Raw genomic sequence first — 17,583 nt, forward strand, 5'->3', positions numbered from 1 at the left:
GCTACTTGTTATTAACTGTGCTGGTGCAGCCCATACCTTCCATATGCAGTTCTGTCGGTGTGATTTGTCACAGGCTGAAGCCCATGGCCGTGTCCATAGGTCTCAGCTGATGATCTGCAGGAAATTAGATGCTGTATTTTTAATGTCTATAGCTGAGACCTTGCAGAAAACAGGGAGATGAAGACAGTCATGTCCATGACACATTTATTCTGATCTATCACCATAGAAACAGATAATCCACCAAAGGTCCGTGTCGACAAAGCCGGTTTGCAAGATGGGGCATAATGGGGTTCCACCCCATTCACAGAAGGCTGTGTCCAGGCCCATGTGAGCAGCCTCCCTCCAAGCACTTAGTGCACAGCTGGGTGCAGCAAGAGCCCTGCCATCCTGCTCCTTGCATTGCTCTGAGCCCAGGGCAGCACTGGGAGCAGGAGGAGCAGACGCCTCCACACCACACACTAAGTCAGCAGAGGTAAAAAGGACTGGGGCTGACAGCTACATCAGCACTTGTTTTGTACATCCACTTGCTTACAAGATAAGATGTTGATGCCTGGATTTAACAAGACAATAAATTGTCTCCCCAATGCCCAGACCTACCAGCACATTAAAATGTTTCTCTGCTGCTGCCTTTCTGCTCCATTACGTTTGGTGCTGAAGCATCAGAATGGTAGCTGACATCTCTTACAGAGTGTGTCATTTCCTTTACATAGATTTCCTGAAGGCTGAGCAAACCACGAGTGTGTATGGACAGCAAGAAATACATACAGAAATACATCAGTATAGAGGCCTGGTGGGCTGGTAAATGTGGGGTGTGTGCACAGCTGCATGGGGCTGCTGATGGTGTTTGCACCAAGCAGGGTCTTGCAGCATGGCTGAGGCTTATTACTTGTATCTTATGGCAGATAGTTTTGGAACATCATTAAGAATATGTATGTTGTTGAAGCAGCTGTTGTCTCCTTCTTCTTTTTTTCCTTTTTTTAACATGAAAGTATAGGTTACACATTAGGGGGAAGTCTTCGAGTTTGCCTGGACCTGCCCTACTGCGTGCCATAAAATCAGTGTAAGGGAAATTCATTATCTTCACTCAGAGCCTTCTGCTCACCGATGCCACAGGGGATAGCTGAAGCAGAAGAAATGACTCCATTCTTCTATATTCCTAAATGACTCTATTCCTCTATATTCCTAAATGACTCCATTCCTATCAACAACAGCAATGCGTATTGATGCGTTCTTTGGCTGCATATTTCTATTTGATGACTCCATCATTTCGTTACCGAGACTGTAAGATTTAAACAATCAGTTAGGGAGGCAGAAAAGACAGATGTGTTTATGGGGTTGGATTCTGAGCCCTCTTCCTCTTGCTCTGCCCTCGGCACCACGTGCTGCTGAGCTCTGTGTCACACTGCAGCCACTCTGCCCTCAGAGCTGCCTCTGCGAAGGGAGCAAAGCATTTCCAGGCAATGGATTTGGGAGGATACATTGAAGGGTTTCTGCAATTTATATATATTAAAATACAGATAAAAGTGTAATGTATTAATGAAAAGAAGGACAGAATGCTTTGCCTCATGGTCTTGAATGTGAATGTTACTTTAAAAAAAAAAATAAAAATCAGTAACTTTGTTATAAATTATCAATATTATTTCCAGTTGGTAGCCTGTATTTTTGTATAGGTCATTCTCACAGTGTGAACTGGGACAATGAGAACATGGGATGATGTGAATTGGGGGCAATTGGAATTGAACACGTTCCGAATTGGGGATGACGTGAATTGGGGATGTTCTCAATTGGTGACAATGGGAACTGGGGATGATGTGAATTGAGGATGTTGTGAATTGCCAGTGATGTGAACTGGGGACACCATGGCTGACAGCCTTGGGCTTTGCAGGTGCGATGGGGGGGGAACCAGCAAGGGAAAGATGCAGACACGGGGCTGCCGATGGGCACAACCAACTGGAAACCAGCCTGCACAGCAGTAACTGCTCATGTAACTGGTGGTGTTAAGGGCTGAGAGAAAAAGGTTCCCTGTAAAACTAGGAACACCAATTACATCCCAGCTCAAGGCATAATTTTTTCCCCCGCCTTGGGATATGTATCATTTGCTTTTCATTTCCTCTGTTACTGACAGAGGGCTTCAAAAACACCCAAGGAAGGGATGGCTGGATTCCCAGGAAGCTGCTGCAGGATGCCAAGAGACAGTTCTCCCCAGTTATTCACTCAGCAGTGATGCTGCTCTGCTCGGTGCTGCCTCAGCCCTGCACACTCATCCATCTGCTGTGAGGTCTCTGTCTCGTGCCATTGGTGTGGAAGGAGTCCAGCCACTCAGTTCTCCAGGCAGTGCCCAAAAAGCTGCTTATGAAATCCAACAAACATTTTGGATGGAAATAAATGTAAGCAGTTGGAAGTAGAAAGGGAAAGAGAAAGGACTAGCAAAAAGCTCTCTTGATTGCTGCTTGCCATGTATTATAAAAGCACAGCCATCTCAAATTATACATTTTCATGGGGATTTATGCATATATATTATACGAATGCATGCATTTCCTTACACAAATAGTGCCATACCTGGGCACACACCCAAGGAAGCTCTGCTGAGCGCTCAATTTGCAGCCATCAGCTCAGCCCATCCGCACCTTTAATGCCCAGCACTGGGCTGAGCAGGGCAGGTCCTGGTGGGCCAGGACTGCTTGGGCTCAAGCCAAGGCAAGGTCACACCTCAGTGCCATGGGAAGCCCTCCTCATTAGCATCCAGCATCCTGTGGAAGGAGAGAGGGGATTTGCACATCCCCAGCCTGCACCCTGCAGGGAAGGAGGCACAGATGTTTGTTTTGGGAATGATAACTCAAGTGCATTTCAGCAGTGCTCAGAGAGCTTGGGAGGGCTGTAAACAGGCAAACAAATACAGTGCTGCATTCATGCTAAATAGTGCTTATAACCCCATAGAAATTAGGCTGATAGAAATGACAGGCTCTTTCTCCATCCCTCTCTCTTTCCCCATTCTCCATCTCTTTCCCAGTCTTCCTGAGTGCCCTCCTGGCAGCCTCACTGGCTGGCTCTGGGTTACACACATTCAGGAGCAATGTACCACTGCCATCCAACAACTATAAGGACTCTATGGATGCAGCTGAGCTCCAGCCATCGGCCACTCACCAGTCCTGCATGGTGGGACTCCCTTGCTGCTGCAGACAAATTAGAGCCCTTAGATCTGACTCAAAAAGCAATCAAATTATTTTTCTCTGCCCCAGCACAGGATGAGCATGGACTTGTTTCGAGCTATTACTACACCAGGGCACTTCTCTTTCTTTCTTACCCTTCTTCCCTTACTGTTTTTTCTCCAAGTACTTCAAGGCTACCAGCAATTCCAGATCCATTTCTCCCAGTAAGCACCACAAATTCACTTTCCTGCAACACAGCAGAGGAAATAAATTCAAATGTATTCCTTGTCTGGCAGCACGGCGTGATTGATACAGCTCCATGTTGCCATGTCTTTTTGTTCTGCCACACTCAGTAATTCAATTATGCTAAACAGGGCTTCAATTCCCCAGGCTGTGGCATGCCTAGCACCAGCAGCAGGGTGGATTCCCATTAACTCTGTGCTCAGGAAGCAATTCCTGCAAAGAAAACAGAGGGGAAGGGCTGCTATAAGCAAGGAGAGACCTGACAGCCACTATGAAGTTCTGGAGGATTCATACTTGGGGCTTGGAGGGGTGAGATAACTACAGAAGTACCATATGCCAATATAACAGCAGCTACAATTGAACTAGGTTTCATTTTTTGCTGGTGTTAAGACTAACCAAGAGACTGGCCTCCAAACACACACGCAGTGAATGATAACACCCTGCGCAGTGAGGACACACAGTCCTTCCTGAAGGGAATAAAACAGGGACCAGCTGAGGGAAAAACACCCAGAGCATCACCAAACTGAACAAGTCTGAAAGTTTAATACAGCTGTAGATAAAACTGAGCTTGCAGTATTAATGAATACAAGAGTCTGTTGTTTTGTATAATTCAAATAAACTTGTACATTTATACAGTTATAGACCGCATGCCAGAAAATGCATTTAGTTTATTCTAATTCAAATATGTACAATTTACAATAGAATTCAAGCATAAGTTCAGCAGTAGAGAACACAGACCGGCTGTGCAGTCAAACAGATACACTTCTCTTAGCACAAGCATTGGGGCTGGGTGAAAACGTTCAGGAAAAACAAAAGGAGCCACACCAGTAAAAGTGAAATGCTAACCAGGAAGAACCTCCTGAACCCCATAACCAAAAACAGTTAGCAGCCACCCGTGTTTTTACTTTCACTCTCAGTAACAGAAGACACATATTTTAGCCTTAACATACGTCATACATTGCATACAAGCCACAAGCCTCAGAAAACTTGTGTTCAACAAGGACAGGCAGATTATTTAAACTGTTGAATGAATGGTCACTTTTAATATTTCATATGGCATTAACTCAACAAACACGAGAACACCTCGCCACTGCTCCCACTCAGCCCATTACATTCATTTTGTGCAGCACATGGCCATGGTTGGGGACACTCCATTGCTCTTAGCATGGGGGCATGTTGGCTGTCCATATGGAGGCCTGGGTGCAGGGGGCTGACCCAAGGTCTGCTGTGCCAGGAGGGGCTGCAGGGAGGTAGGCTGCCCTGAGCACTATGGGTGCCCCATCCCTGGAGATGCCAAGGCCATGGATGGGGCTCCGGGCAATCTTAGCAGGTGGGGGGCAGCCAGCCCACAGCATGGGGTGGAACTGGATGATCTTTAAGGTCCCCTCCAACCTAAGCCACTCTATGGTTCTATGACTCATCAGCCACCGTGATGCTGGTTCAGTGTCCTTGGCTTTCTGGTTTGGACTGGAGGTGGCATATTTGCTGTTGATGCCTGACCACTTTCACTCCACCAAGGACGACAAGTGGATAAGTTACAAATGGCACAAAACCCTGCTGCAGTTTACAAAATGGCCTGAATAAGTGTTAGCAAATAGGGGAAAACAATGTTCAGATCTTACCTTGCAATGTTGCAATTCTGCTCATCACGCAAGGAGCTTCACACACCATTCCCTTTAACAACAGCATGCAAAGTATTTCAGTACATCCACAGGTGTAAAAAGCATGCAGTGCCACTCAAAAATCGCCATAAGCAGTGGAAAAAAACCTTTAGTTACTATAAAGTCCATATGTGCACAGCTGATCAAGCACACTGGGAAACTTCCAGACCAAGCATTGAGCCCCAGTTTAACCTTAGCCAACCCTTCCAGCAATATTGCATTTCTCAGTTCTCATCCCACGCCACCATTTCTACCCAAACCAAACTACTATCTCCCAGTGATGAACAGATCTGTCCTTATTAAGCAAGCATGAACATTGACACCCAATGGCCCACAGCCCTTGAGCCAGGACTACCCTACACAGCTGCTGTTGCACTTGCTCATCTCCAAGACCACACAGCTGTGCTTTGTCTCCAACACCATGATGCCACGATGCCAGTGCTGCACACTGGTCTGTCTCACACAGACCTCCCAATGAAACAAAACAGAGATCCTCATCACTGACCAGCTCTGAAACAGCCACCCTGCTTTGTGTCCTTTGGCGCAGCCCAGGAACTGCAATAGCCTGGTATTCAACAGGGGGGAAGCACAGGTGTTGGGGCACAGCAGCAGTGAGGGAGTAAAAGAGGATAAAAACCCCTAAAACCACACAAAGCCACAGGAGGATACCAAACCATACATTTACACAAAGTATTACTCAATTCAAAACCCACAGGGTCAACCTTGGTTAATGCCTTTGCTCCTGTTCTCACCACAGAGAAAGCAGTACAGGGATCACCACAGGACTCAGCAGCTCTCACAGCTCTGGCTGCAAGATGTGGGCTCACAGAACCACCAGTGGGACTCGGGTTTGCAGGATGGGGCTTCAGAGTAAGAAGAGCAAAGGCCTGGCACCACAGGGGCTCAGGGGGAGCCCAGGAGCAGAGCATCCACAACAGAAGCCTGCCTGACTTCAGCAACAACTGAACAACACAACTGTTGTGAAACAACACCACAAGCTGCCCTGTGAATCCAAGTGTGTTGTCTGTACAGAGATAAATGATAGAAGAATTCTATTTTTTTTTTCTGATTTTATCTGAAGTGCCATTTTCATTCATTTCTTTATAGTTTTGCCTACTCTTACCAATAGAAGCTTCTTTTCTCAACAGCATCCTGTGAAATACATTCATTTTCCCCCAGCAGTCTAGAGGCAGGAAAAGAAAGCCCAAGAAGAACTTAAAGCAAAATGGAAACCAGCAGTTATTTTAAGGCCAGCAGGTTTGGTGTGAGGAATTAACAAATACAATTCCTTCTAGGAACAAAAAAATCTGCATGCACCATAACCACCTTATTGAAAAGCATAGAATCCCAGAATGTCCTGGTTTGCAAAGGCCCACAGTGCTCATCCAGCTCCAACCCCCTGCTGTGTGCAGGGTCACCAACCAGCAGCCCAGGCTGCCCAGAGCCACATCCAGCCTGGCCTTGAATGCCTGCAGGGATGGGACATCCACAGCCTCCTTGGGCAACCTGTTCCAGTGTGTAGCATCACAACCCACATCAGGAAAAAAGGAAACAAACTCAAATTATAACTTACCCTGAAAGTTACCCACTCGCATGTTTAACCTGCTACTGACTCTTTAGAAATACGCAGGGAACGGAACACCCCTGCACACGCTTTTCAGAATATACAGTATAAATATAGTAGGAGCCATGCCAGAAAACTAGATGCAGGAATTGCACACTATTATTGCATGCGCATCGTGGTTCTACACGCCAGGGGTGGATGGCTCTGCTGGCCCCGGGCAGCCTGCTGGTGTACACACAGCCCTGCCAGCACCGGGCATGGAGCCACATGGAGCTCTGGAAGGCCATCCTCCTGCTGGGGCAGTCTGGCCTTGGTAGCTGTGTTATGTGAAGCGATCGGAATTCATTTTTCTCAGTTTTGGAGGAAGGTTCCCTTCCATCCGGCCGCCCCCTGACAGTTTCTGGAGCTTGGGCGGCAAGTCAGCCACGGACTGGCTCATGGGATCCGACATCATCTTGGTGGCTTTGGACACCAGTTTCTCTTCTGAATTCCCAGGGACTGAGCTGATCCGCTGCAGTTTCATGGGCAAATCGCCCATGCTGTAGGCCTTCTCTGAGGTGGTGGAGCTCATCCTGAGGAGTTTTTTGGGGAAGTCGTCCCTTCCAGTTATTTTCTGCAGTTTGGAAGGTAGTTTTATGCCAACCTCATCCAGACCATCCAGGCACTCCACCGAGTTATTCCTCTCCTTGCTGTTGCTGACAGCGGGCGCTATCAGCGGCGAGGACATGAGCAGCATCTCCTCCTGCTCCTTCACGCTGTACGGCGGCGTGGGGACCTCAAATGTCGCGTGGAACTGCGAGTAGTCGACTTTGAAGAACCCTTCTTCCAAGGAAATAACCGGGAAGAAGCGATGGCCCCAGAGCACCTCATCCTCCGTGTAGGATGTCCTGGCCTGGCACGTCATCCCTGCAAGCAGCAAGGAAGAAAAGCACATCCGTTATACACAGTTTAGGAAGTGCACAAACCTTGGAGATTTCTGAATGTTTTAAAGGATTGGAGTTTATGTTTTTAAGCATATGAAAGAAAAGGCATCGGCATGTCTACCACTTCCACATAGTTACTATTAAATTGTCATCCTCGATGGGAGAGGAGCCAAAAATAGAGTAAGGGATGTGCCTGTATGAATAATTCATGTCTGTTCTTATGGCCACTTCTGAAGGCTCTGCTGATGAAGGCAGAACACAAGCTATCTTGATAGCCTCAGGACTGAGCTAGCAGGAGCTGCTAACTTGAACTTGTGATCTTAAAGGATAACCTGCCTGTTCCACATACTCATCATATTCACCAAAGTACACGAAACCAGTCCCCGTGCTTTACGTATCACTTGAATGAACCAAGCCCATCCTGGTGCACTGTACTCCATCGGAACGCAGTGAGCATGGGCTAGGAAATGCATTTATTTCTCTTTAAGTGCTTCACTGGCATCCTGCCCACAGATCACAGATATACAGTGATATGGCTGAGATCAAAGGTTACAAGAGCTAGCACAAAGAAATATGACCAAAGGGCCCAACACAGCCCTTGCCTTCCCTTCTCTGCCCCTGCTTCTTGCCTATATGTGCTTCTCTTCCTCCGGGCCATTGACCCCTGGCTGCCTGCCTGACCTCAAGAGCCAGAGGGAAGCAGTGACTGGGGCAGCTGGAAGTGTCCAGAGTGTGTCTGCTGGGTGATGCATTTTTCACCCAGTCACCCTGTGTTTCCATATTCTTTATGAAGTGGAAGCAAACGCAGACCTAATGGGTTTAGAAAAAACAAAACAACATAGTTTTTACCAAAAAGAAGGCAATTACAGTGAGTGCTTCTGCCATCTGCAGCCTTTATCCTGCAGCAGTTCATTAGCTGAACTTTCACAGGGAAAGCACAGCCCTTTCCCTTCTGCTCCCCTAGACCCGACCCCAGGGGAGCCCTCATTAGGAACGAGTGCTTCCAGCAACGCATGTACGTGGCAGAGCAGCACTCAGAGCTGCCCCCAGAGCAGGGACTGCTTGACTCCATGACCTGTGTTTAGATGGCAAATGACTTCAAATGCAGAGTTCTCCTTCTAGGAGGGTTGGAGAAGGGCAGTGTAACCACACTGATGGCACACAGGGTTGGACCTGTGCTGCAGGATCATAGAAGTACAGAACCATGGAAACACTGAGGTTAGAAAAGATCTCTGAGACCCCCCCACCCCCAGTCCAACCCCAGCCCACCCTGCCATGGCCAGTGCCACATCCCCACAGCTCTGGGACACCCCCAGGGATGGTGACTCCCACTCCTTGGGCAGTTGGGCCACTGTCTAACTACTCTTTGGAGAAGAAATGCTTCCTAATACCCATCCTGACCTTCCAAGCTCCATGCTGCCTCAATGCTACATGGCTCTTCTCCAAGAAAATCCACATTTTACTGCATCAATGTAACGAAGCTCATCCGAGAGATAAATATTCACAGGTATCTCATTTTTGCTTCAAGTTCAATGCATCCTATTCACTAACAAACCCAAGGTTGCAAATTACTCAGTAGTCCCCCAGAGGAGCTGCCGCTACTGACGCGCTTGTCGGCACTGGGAATAATTGTCACGCTAAGCAGAAGATGCTGGGAGGTGCTGAATGTGCTCTGTTTAAGGCACTGGACAAGAAATCAATTCTCAGACTTTCCTTCAGCTCTGCTGCATTGCCCTGCTTTCCCTCCCCTTGCTGTGTCCTTAGCAGACTCCTCATGGCAGAATCCTACAAGCATGGCAGTGCCCTTCTGTAAACAGACAGCCCAATACTCAATACACGCCAGGTATGGGAAAGGTATTTCTCTGCCACCAACAGCAAGAGTCAAACTCTAATAGCAAGAGAGGGCAGGGCATGGCACCAAGCAAAGCACAGAAGGGCAGGGAACCTCACCTTCCTCCTTGTTTCATGACGAAGTCCAGCTCAAACAGCTCATCCAAAAGGGAGAACACCAAGCACCACAGCAACATTACTTCCTGGCTTCCCCATAGGAGCCCTGTTACAGATGACAGCCACCTCTGTACTGCCTTCTGTATCACCATACACAATCTATGCTCTGCTATGAGCAGCCCTGCCACCTTACAGCAGGTATGGCTCCTTCTGCTCCCACCAAACCAACCAGGTCCCAGTACCAGCCTCACAGGCTCTGCTTTCCTTCTCTTCATAGAATCATCGCTGTTGAAAAAGACCTCTAGAATCAACTTATCTGAACTCTCATAACCTTAGTTATGGAAAATTCTTCTTTTCCCCAAGGAGTTACACATCAGCAGGTATGATATTGACAGTCCCTCCCATGCCTCCATCGCATTAATGGGCTGTTTACATTTTTACCAGCTTGTCTAGACTATTAATATTCATTTGCAGTACAGAATTTAAACTCTCTTGGAATAAACGCTCCGAATGCTGCTCATCTCATTAAGAAGCCAACGGTTTGTCAAAGGAAAAGGTTGAGATGAGTGTTGTTCATCACTCCAAACGTGGGCTTCCACCACACAGTGCTCTTCAGGGCTGTCAGCAGCTGCTGATTGCGATGCACATTAGCCAAGCTCTAGCTGAATAAAAATCACAATAATGTACCTGAAAATAGGCACAAATGTCCAATAAGAAAACCTCTATTATTTCAGAAACACAGAATGCAATAATGTTCACAGCGCCAGAGGGAAGAGATTTCCAAACAGAAGCTGCTCTTCTGCTAACAAAACATGTTATTTTGGCTGATAGGCTGCATGCTCACAAATCCAAATCCTGGGTATTTTGGACCACCTCAACTAAGACTGCCCTGCAGTGTTTCCACCAGAAGCTGGGGCTGCCATTCCTCCTCCTGGCCATGCTGACAGTGCCACATGTGCCTCTCTGCCACCCCACCAGCGTGTGCCCCTCCATCACTGCAGATGCCAGGGGCTGCAGAGCTGAACCCCATTGGATGCAGTTGGGAATGGAGCTGCTGGGGGCAGCCCCCCCATGTATATGCTCCATGCTCATCTGGTCACACAGGGACAGCCCGGCCATGCATATCTAAGAACATTTTCCATCACTGCCCTTGAACAAAGTAGAGCAGAGCTGCTGTCCAGGCCAAGCATGGGTTAAATTGGTGAACCCTGAGATTTATATGAAGGCATTTTTTTCAATAACCGTGCCTTTTCTTTTCATCATTTGCACTGTCTGAAGCAAGTGCTATCATTGCAGCAAAAGGCATCTATCTGCCATATTATAAGTTATTAATTACAAGTTATTATTTCTAATGAGGTAGAACATTTGCTGTTAGAGCCCCAGCCGGGCTGAAGAAGTGAACGCAATTAACTCAGCTCAGCCAGCAGCTCTGCCAGCCTTTGCTTTTGTGTCCGTGGCTCCAGCAGCTCAGCTCACCATCCCAGGGAGCACAGCTGGCAGGAGGGGAGCTCCCAGCACAGCTCCCAGCCACCCGAGAGGGCAGGATCCCTCAGCATCCCAGATCCCAGGCATTAAGATCATTATCCCGACTGCTTCAAGCTTTGCTACAACATCAGGCTTGTTCCACAACAGAGCAAGGCCATCCCAAAGGATAGCAGTTGTTGACAAAAGCCGTGCAAAAAGCTAATTTTATCTGCAATAACCCTCAAGTTATGGCTGCATTTCTAAAGGACCTGGATGGGGATGGCTGTATCCAGGCAACTCCTGGAACTCACAACCTGGCAGACATGCTGCCACTTCTCTTTTTCTTGTCTCTTGGGCCTCATGCCCAAATTAAAACTAATTTAGCACTGCCATCTGAGGCCGTGAAGGCAATGCAAGGGGAGAACTTTGGCATAATGATACACTGTGCTCCATGCTGCACTCCCATAGGAGTGATGGAAGATCAGCAGCTCCATCAGGACAGAGGTGCAAGACCCCCATAGAAATCCATTTCTCTTGGGCTTCCATGATGGTAGAGAAGGGGAATGGTGGCTTTTGGAAACCAGGGGAGTAACAAGCTGGATGGCAGCATGTTTAGCTCAATATCCCAATGGGAACACCTGGCTGCAGTGCCTCTCTCTGCCTGAAATGAAAACAAACAGCTGAATTCCGCAATAAGACAGAAAATGGGCACCCAAAATGTGAGGGCAGGAACAATTCAGCCAAACCCGGAGTGATGGATGCTCTCAGGCTTTCCCTCCCAGTGTTTGCAACTGTAATACAACTTAAACTGACAAGCCGTGCCACGCACAGCTGAGAAACACAGCCCAATTTCTACCCCGACAGCACGCACGGCGTCTAAACCCTAATAGTTCCCATCTATTTTGAAGGAGCAGCTATTCTTGGCACCAGAGTTCTTCCACCGTAATTCCAGGATACATTTTTTTTTTATTACACGGGCAATCGTTGGAAATGCCATAAAACTTCATCAGTTTACAGCTGCCAGCCCCTGCTGCTGCCCAGCTTAACGCCTGATTTATGGCACAGCACTTCCACAAGGCCATTTGCCTTAACAGAGAAGAGGTGGGCAGATACTGTGCCACCTTCATATGCTTAATGGCTTTGATTATTTTAAATAACATTCCAATTAAATTGTCTTTTCTAAGGAGGGGGAGAAATAAATAAATAGCATTTAATAGAATCGTGGAATTGTGAAGGTTGGAGAAGCCCTGTTGGATTCCCACTGCCCACATCCCTCAGTGCCACATCCCCACAGCTCTGGGACACCCCTAGGATGAGGATGGTGACCCCCACTCCCTGGGCTGCTGTGCAATGCCTGGCTGCTCTTTGGAGAAGGAATGGTTCCTAACATCCAACATATTTCCTCACAAGCACTGATGGAGGATGGCAGCCACTGGCTGCTCCCCATCCATGTGGCCATGCCCAAAGCCCCAGCATCCACATACCAAGGAGGTGGGGGAGGACAGCAGAGGGGTGAGGCTGCAGCTATGAAGAAAACACTTGGATTCTGGTAGCTCTGCACCACATGTTTTTTTCTTTCCATAGCAGGGAAACACAGAGGCTGCCCATTTTGCCCTTTCAAATCCACTCCACTTTCTCTAATGACGGCACAAGTGGGATGCAGCAATGTGATGGGTGCTGGCATGTCCCCATAGTACAGCATGCTCTCTCTTGGAAGTCCAACCCACAGAGAGCTTTTCACAGAGCAACTTCATGCTTAACCACCATCTACCACTGAAACCCATAAACCACAGGAGTGAAAGGAGGTCAGAGATCAAACGAAGGAAGGATGTATGCAAAGAGGGAACGACGGGAGCGGGGGGATTGAGTAACAAAATGCACACATTTATGCAACAGTCAGACATCACTCTTCTGCTAAACATTGTAATTTCTCATTGCACTGAATAGCAAAGGCAGGCTGCTGCCTTGCTGCCCAATTTAGATGCGTTGTTTGTGCTCCGGTGCTATAAATACCTCCCGGCTCGCTCAGGCTGTGCTCTTCTCCCAGCAGCTATCTATCTATCTCCATGCTTAAAAAGCGCTGGTGACAGCCAGGGTATTTTTTTATCAGCTGCTGCTCCTAGGGCAGTTTTTAATCAGCGAGGCACACAGCTCTCTGGCACCTTGCAGGCAGCCTGCCTTGATGCATACCAGGACCACAGCCAGCATGTGCTGTGTGGGGCATTGAGAGTGTCACAAAACCTGTGTGACAAAGCCCAGCCCTGCTGCACACAGCCACTGTGTAACTGCTGAATGCACAGTTAATGCAGTGACAGCAATATATACTATCTAGCCTGGTATTTTTCAGATATATTTTTTTAACATGCAAAAAAAGCGTGTTATTTTGGAAGAGCAACCTGTTCCCTCCCTTCTCCGTGCAGCAGTGAGTCAGGGCTGATTTCAGCCCTCCAGTCCCTCACTTGGAGCAGTTCTCCATGCAGAGCCATCTGCTGCACGCCACTGCTTGCGTGCTCACCATCTACCAGCACTGAGATGCAGCAGGAATACATGGCTTAAAGGAAATGTAGGAGCAGTCTTGACAATTCACCACAATAGGAAAGAACAAGAAACTGAAAATAAGTTGAAAAGTTACCCCCTTTGAATGAGAATCTTAGTTATGAGATCAGCAACACAAACACGAGTCCCAGTTCCCTTGGGATCCATCAGCAGTTCCCCTTCTCCTCCAACACCCACCAGACCATATGCTGCTCAGCACCAAAATAGGGCTCATCCATCTTCAGGGCTTTAGCAAGTCTGAAGGAGTATCATACGTCACAGACTGCCTTAAGGGGAGGGAGAACTGCATTTTCACATGGAAAAGCACAGGCATCATGCACCACAGCCACACAGCTGGTGTGGCTCAGGTCCAGCAGGTGCCTCTCAGCTGCTGTGTGCATGCAGGAGATGCAGGGACCCAGCAGGACAGCAGCTCATGGGGATGCTGGGAACTCACCTACACACACCTCAAACATAGCAGGCAGACCATAAACAATGCTGCTGAAAACAGCATGCCACGAATGGCAGCAACAAAAGGAGGATGAAATATGAGTTTGAAAGTCAGTGTTCCCTATTTAGTGCTGTTGGCCTGACACGTGTAATAATTTGGTGTATATCTTCACAACACTCGGCACCAAAGGGCAATCTGTTCTTCCCCAGAGGTGCTTCAAATGAAGCTGCAGGGTGCTGCTGTAACTTGATCTTGGCTTGGGGAGTAGGGGGGGAAGCAGGGATACCCAGCTGCTGCTGTGCCCCCCAGCTCCACCAGCACAGTGCTCAGGGGCAGCCCTGGTCCAATGGGCCCAGCAGCTTGGGAGAACACACCATACCTTTCTGTTGCATAGACATAATGCTGGCATTATGCTTAGAGCATAGAGCAGCTCTTCTGTCTGCAGAGACTTCACCACAGCTGCCTGCTGCGAGAGTGCCTGCTTTGCACTTGAAACACTCCCAGTCACCAGCTCCATCACCAGCATCTCCTCGTGTGTACAGCTCATGTCATGTATTTAGAATTAATTCGCGGTGCTTAACACAAGATCCCTTGAACTAAACATAGCATTTGCCGCAGCATCTTCAGTTTTAGCTGACAAACATTTCTTGCAAACATGTCAGGCACACAGAGCTTCCCAAGAAACAGATGCTTGAACGTTGTCAGTTCTGGGTGAAATGAGTATTTTGATCATCTCTTTGATAATCCTGAGGCTATAAAAGCATCTTCAGGAAACCAGGCTCTCCCCAGTACACCACACATATATATAGAGAGAGAGAGAGAGCACATACGTGTAGCAAGCAAGTTATGGAATGAGGAGTAGGGAGTCCCCATAGGGTCTGTGTGGCTCCTGCCAGACCACAGCCTTTCCACCATACACACAACCATAGAATCACCAAGGTTGGAAAAACATCCAAGGTCATCCAAGGCCAACCTATCACCAATAGTGATCCTCAACACAACAACTAAACATCCCATGCTTCATTTTGTTACATTTTCAAGCACAAAGCTGTGTTTGCCCACACTTTTATCACTTGACACAGTGAAGAAAACTCTGCCTGGCTGCTGAAATAATGGGGTGAGAAGGTGAAATATTGCTCACATTCCTGAGCCCACACATTGGTGAGCAATGCCCTGCCTACAGACACAGAGCTCCGAGCCAGCACAGCCCTGCAGGTCGCTATGGGGACATGAGTGCCAGCAGGAACTGCACGTCCTCCTCTGTACTATGAAGAATTACACCTAAATGACAGGAAAGCCATGAGAGCAATCTCAGTCACTCATTTCCAGAAGCAGCCAGTGGGAAAAAGCATTGGATGCCCCAATGGGAATGGCTTATAGCACAGCAGCCCCCACCACCTCCCCTGCAAACTCAAAGGGCAGTTTAAAATCTTGTAACTGAGGGACCTTCCTGACATTTGGGGGAAAAGCATCTCAGGATGCAGACAGTATTTCTGACAACTTGTCAGTGCTGTATGGCATTCCTTATAGCTTCAATCCTACATTTCAGCTGGGTTGCGGAGCTGTCTCCATGCAGCATGTACAAAAGGAGCAAACCTGAAGCACTTAGAGATGCTCAGGCAGCAGTTGCCACCAGTACCTGTGCTCAAAGCCAAGCAGAGCGGGCATCCATTTCCATCACTTCTTAAGCTTCAGGGTAAATGTTAAACATAAGATAAATCCAAGAAACTACTGAGAAGCGCTTTAATGGATACATAAAATATTTGAAGTTTATGCAAGTTATATTCTCCAAGTCAAGGACTTGTTAATTATTTCCCTGAATACCTGATTTTGTGCTGACACAGCCCTTATGCTGGGAAAGTCTCTCCATGAACATTTTGCCTCATTGTCAGGGTGGGAGAACCCTCATGATGACAAAAATTCACCCTGAATGTATATGGAAAATGCTCCCAACCATTAGAAGACCCATCTTTACCGCAAGGTCTCAGGTTATGGGATATCATGCTCAGCACGTACCACAAGCAGGTGTTCAACAAGCATCTGGACACCACTCTCAGACATGTGGTCTGAGTTTTGGGTGGTCGTGTGTGGACCATCAAGTCCAACTCCTGGCTCCTCGTGGGTCCCATGTGGCTCAGAATATCCTATGATCCTAAATCCCATAGCAAGAGCCGCATCACTACACTGTTGACGGGCACCAGCCCTGACCCCACGTTTCTGAGCAGAATTACACAACACTGCCTGGCAGGGAGGGCAGGAAATGTGGTTTTCTTCCACAAACTCAAGCCCTGCCCATATCACACCATCACAGAACAAGGAACGTACACAATCCCTGCTCATCACATGCGCTGCATCATTACAGCACCTTCCTTAGCTCCCATTTCCAGGAGCACCCCCAGGCAGTCACCCTGGCCATACCTGGGCCAGCCCCTGCTCTGTGCTCACCAGCAGCCAAGCAGCACCAGGATGCTGTGCTATACTACCTGAACGCCATTAATTATTTTGTTTGTGTTTACTGATGTTCTCAGGTTGATCTGTTCAGTGCTAATGAGGCATTTATTCTCAATTAGAAGCCTCTTGCAGAAGTGAGCTGTAATTCCAGCGAGTTTTGCAGATGAATTAATTACAATGCGAGCACTCAGCCTTCTGCTGGTGCCTCTGCTCTGTGCAACGAGCTCCTATGCTGAACAACAGCGTTTTGAGGAAAAATAGGTCCACCTTTTTGTTCTGTACAAGGTACACAGCATAAGGCATTGCAATAGTTCCCTCCAGCTTTAAAATCTTCCCATCCCTGGCTGCTGAGCGGTGCTGCAAGAAGCAGCCAGGAGCAAAGAATTCCTGCACTGCAATGCCTGCTCAAAAAGAAATATTAAATATAAATCTGTGCTATTTCATCACGCAACATTAAGTCAGCAATGTTCCACTGTGGGAAATTTCATCCCCATTACTGCGTGCCGTGTGAATTTAAAGCATCTGCAGTATAATGAGAAGATGAAACAAGCTACAGCGAAACACTGGGAATATGCTTAGTGCTACAATTTGTGCCCGTTAGATGATTGCATCTAATAGATGTGAGGCGTCATGCTAAAAAATAAAAAGGCAAAAAAGAATGAATTATTGATAGGGCTCCGAGGGGAAGTTTGAAGATATCTATATTTAGAGAGGAAGCCTCCAGGGCCTGCTTTCTCTCTGCTCTTTGTGCTCTGGGTGCCCACAGCCGGGGTGGGTGCAAGCAGGGGTGAACCATGCAGGTACCCTCCCTACCTGCAGCATAATGCCGTGTCTCCCATGGCTGCCAGCAATGCACAGCACTGACTACAAGCAATGTGCAATCTCCTTCTCTTCCTGCCAAAACCCTGCTCCTCAGCAAGCTCCCAGGCACCCCAAGGCAAGGGGAGAATGTTCAGCTACCCCAGAGAGCACTGTCAGCTCCAGCCTTTTTCCAGCCTATTTTCAGTGATGTAGACACAGGCAGTTCCAAGAGCTCCACATCCCAATCTGAGCCAAGAAAGAATCATAGAACCACAGCACGGTTGGGTTGGAAGGGCCCTTACAGATCAACCAGTTCCAACCCCTGCCAAGACACAAGCTGTTACAGGGAAGATGAGAACCTTGAGACAAGAAACCAAGAAGAAAATGTACCTAA

General features: G+C 47.8%; 1 protein-coding gene across 1 annotated transcript in view; it reads right to left on the reverse strand.

The window, feature by feature from the left end:
- Nucleotides 1-3,916: 3,916 nt before the first annotated feature.
- The window catches only part of KCNJ3 (potassium inwardly rectifying channel subfamily J member 3), a 28,094-nt gene continuing 14,427 nt past the window's right edge, over nucleotides 3,917-17,583 (reverse strand). The window contains exon 3 of the mRNA XM_015869215.2: nucleotides 3,917-7,523. Within this exon, the coding sequence (XP_015724701.1) occupies nucleotides 6,940-7,523 (584 nt within the window). The 3' untranslated portion in view covers nucleotides 3,917-6,939. The remainder of the gene's footprint in view (nucleotides 7,524-17,583) is intronic.

Source organism: Coturnix japonica, chromosome 7 (assembly GCF_001577835.2).
Source record: "Coturnix japonica isolate 7356 chromosome 7, Coturnix japonica 2.1, whole genome shotgun sequence".
Lineage (NCBI taxonomy): Eukaryota > Metazoa > Chordata > Aves > Galliformes > Phasianidae > Coturnix > Coturnix japonica.